Source organism: Lupinus angustifolius, unplaced genomic scaffold (assembly GCF_001865875.1).
Source record: "Lupinus angustifolius cultivar Tanjil unplaced genomic scaffold, LupAngTanjil_v1.0 Scaffold_61_23, whole genome shotgun sequence".
Lineage (NCBI taxonomy): Eukaryota > Viridiplantae > Streptophyta > Magnoliopsida > Fabales > Fabaceae > Lupinus > Lupinus angustifolius.
The window spans coordinates 50,111-52,973 of record NW_017723041.1 but is presented as its reverse complement, the minus strand read 5'-3'; the positions used below and the strand labels follow the sequence as shown (position 1 = coordinate 52,973).

General features: G+C 32.4%; 1 protein-coding gene across 2 annotated transcripts; it reads right to left on the bottom strand.

Moving 5' to 3' along the window:
* Window positions 1-918: 918 nt before the first annotated feature.
* On the bottom strand, window positions 919-2,564 carry LOC109339229. Of its 2 annotated transcripts, none has more exons than XM_019576645.1 (2): window positions 2,287-2,564; window positions 919-2,168 (listed from the first exon to the last, which is right to left on the bottom strand). In XM_019576645.1, exons 1-2 carry the CDS (start codon window positions 2,426-2,428, stop codon window positions 1,732-1,734), a joined length of 579 nt encoding a protein of 192 aa, XP_019432190.1. In that variant the 5' UTR covers window positions 2,429-2,564; the 3' UTR covers window positions 919-1,731. The 2 variants fall into 2 exon arrangements, with proteins under 2 accessions (XP_019432190.1, XP_019432189.1); XM_019576644.1 differs by having other exon boundaries at window positions 919-2,189; window positions 2,287-2,558.
* Window positions 2,565-2,863: the final 299 nt, after the last annotated feature.

Genomic DNA, 2,863 nt, shown 5'->3' with positions numbered 1-2,863 from the left:
ATTAGAAAGCAATATAATCATACTTATATAAACATGTGACTTCCACTCTAATATAATTTTCTTCTTTTATTAATATCGGATTATTGGTATCTTCATTAAAAACTATTCTACGTTTTCACGGTTCGGTTACTTAACAATTCATTCATCATTTGCTTTGGAACCCACCACAGTGTAAGGTGACAAATATGCCCCAATAATTTGATTTTGTCAAGTCAAAACGTTCCAGCCACCACAGTATACACTTCTAAGTTTCAATAGTCAATCAACTATTTTTATTTTAAAGTTAAAAAATGATAGAAAATATTTCATAATGTTATACTTAATTTATCGTTCATTGATTTATTAATAACATTGTTACTTTTTATGTTAGTAGAAAAATTAGTAGGAGAATTTAGTATGAAAATATAACACCACTCTTTAAAGTTTTATACCTACAAACTTATTCAAAGTATGAAATAAATATGTGAAAATTATTCATATACAGACCGGTTTTTTGTCTTTAAAAATAATTATTCTATATTTTAAATAAGAATTATGTTAATAAATGTTCTAACTCCTAAAGACTTGGTTTACGGAATATAGAAAAAGTAATCAGTCTTTGAAAATGAAAGTTAACAAACGTGAAAACATCAATTCAATTTACAAAACAACTTCAAAGGGAAGTTTCTTGCTCACACTTGTTCGTATTTAAATAATTGTCTTATAAAAAATCCTTTATTCTTTTAAACCATGGTATCATTGAAAAATTAAAATTCAAAATTCAATCTTTCTTAATAATCATTTTATCTTTCTTGAAGCATCCTTACATGCTATATTATGAATTTGAGAATTTTAAAATTCTCAACTTAATCTTTATTAATGTTCATTTTATCTTTTTTGAAGCATACTTAGATGGTGTATTATGAATTTAAGAAATTTAAAAATCTCAAGTCAATCTTTGTGATCGTTTTATCTTTTCAAATTTTATCAATTTGAGAATTTCCCATTTTTAAAGACCAAATTGGGTTTTGGGTTGAGGAACTTTAATGAACAATTTGAAGGTTATCTCTTTCCTATCGGTCAGTGGTCTCCACATTTGTGGCGTGCATCTTTCTTACTTAAAAATATATTAATGTTCGTTAATCCATTGGGCCCTCCATCCTCAACAAGGTCACCCCCAAGTCCCATTAATTGCGGCACCATACAATGTCTTAGTATAGTACCCCCCAGTCCCCCACATCACTCTTTTATTGATCTGCAAATTGGGAAAATAGCACATCACAAAATCACATAATAATAATAGTAATAATAATAATAATAAAAGAAGATAAATAAAATAAAAATCTCAACAAATTGACAAACAAATTCATGGAAAACTTACCACACCTTTAGATATATGGTATGAAAAGATAAACCGGTGTCAAAAGAAACTGCCTCCGAATTGTATGAACAACGTAACGGAATAAAAAACCCACAAACACGTCACAATAATCGTGTACGGCTAACGTTAATTAACGGAACGCTATTTGTTAAAAATATGCAGTTCCAACGACCACGTTAAAAAATAAATTCAGACACGATTGAAAAATTAAACTCAACCAGAGCCAAAAATTGATTAAAATTAAAAAACAAAATTGTTCATCGCATTCCATAGCTCACTAATCTAACTATTTTCATTTTCTGGTGTATTTTTCTTCATCATCACATAATGTTCATATTTACTGTGTATATAATATGTAAATTCTCTTCGCATTAGTGGCAGTAATTGTTGCAGTAGGGCCCACGGTAAAGAAATCTAGGGTTTCTATCAAACTTTCCGTTGTAGCAACTCGCTTTAGCCGCAACATTAGAGATGCCGATTGGATATCCTACCACCGGCGAACGGTTATAGCGGGCGGTGCGATACGCCGCCGTTACATACGGCAGAGAATCAGCGGAGTTATGAGGCGATTTAGAAGTAGATGGAGCGGTGCTGGTGGAAGAAGACGACGTCGAAGGAGACACTTTCTTGAGCGATCTCGGTGGTGATAGAATGGCTCTGATCTTCAATGGATGCGGTAATTTCGATGAAGCATGATCGTATTCTTCGATTATATTCGCCAAATCATCGTTGTTTTTTATTGAAATTAAGGTTTCTAAATCTCCGTTTGGCAATTGACACCGTAAAATCATAGAAGAACCGCACAATTCTCCGAGTTTCACCATCAATTCTACACAACATGAACAACATACACCGTTAACAAAAAACGAAACAAAAGCGAAATATAGAAAGAGAAATTCGAGAGTGAAGGAATCAAAGTAGCGAACCAGAAAAGGAAACGGAACGGTCGACGGTGAGAATTCTAGTGTAGCCACCAACGTAACGGAGTTCGCCGTCCGTGGCGCGTGGGAGAATCTTGCCGCCGTAGCTATAGAGAACCTTGATGGCGTGGCTGGTTGTAACTGTCATGACTCAGTGAGTTTAAGCGAGTTGAATCGGAAAAAGTGATTATAGAATCTTCTAGAAAGGAAAGGAGAAAAAGGGAGGAAGTGGTGCTTTTCTCGGCTATAGAGAGTTGGTTCTTGAAAACTCTGGGAAGTGATTTTGGGGTTAATTTATAGGCGGAATAGAGGAAAGGTCCACGCGCTTATGGCAAAAAAAAAGATATACTAAGTTTATTCCTTTCTTAAAAGTGATTTACCCACAATCAATTGAATTCAGATCTTTCTGGATTTGATTTACTTATATTATATTTTTACAAAATTTGTTTTGGAACTTTTGATTTGGTTTTGTTTATAATTTATCTGCATTTATATTTTTATACTATATATAAAGTCAAAATATGTTAACTTTCATTATGATGTTATTTTCACTTCTGATTTTGTCATTTATATTATTTAACTT

Bases quoted from the DNA above. Each gene is read 5' to 3' on its own strand.
- LOC109339229 (XM_019576644.1), bottom strand. From the start codon at position 2,428: ATGACAGTTACAACCAGCCACGCCATCAAGGTTCTCTATAGCTACGGC. The intron at 2,190-2,286 runs GTTCGCTACTTT...CATGTTGTGTAG, and splicing joins CCGTTCCGTTTCCTTTTCTG to AATTGATGGTGAAACTCGGA.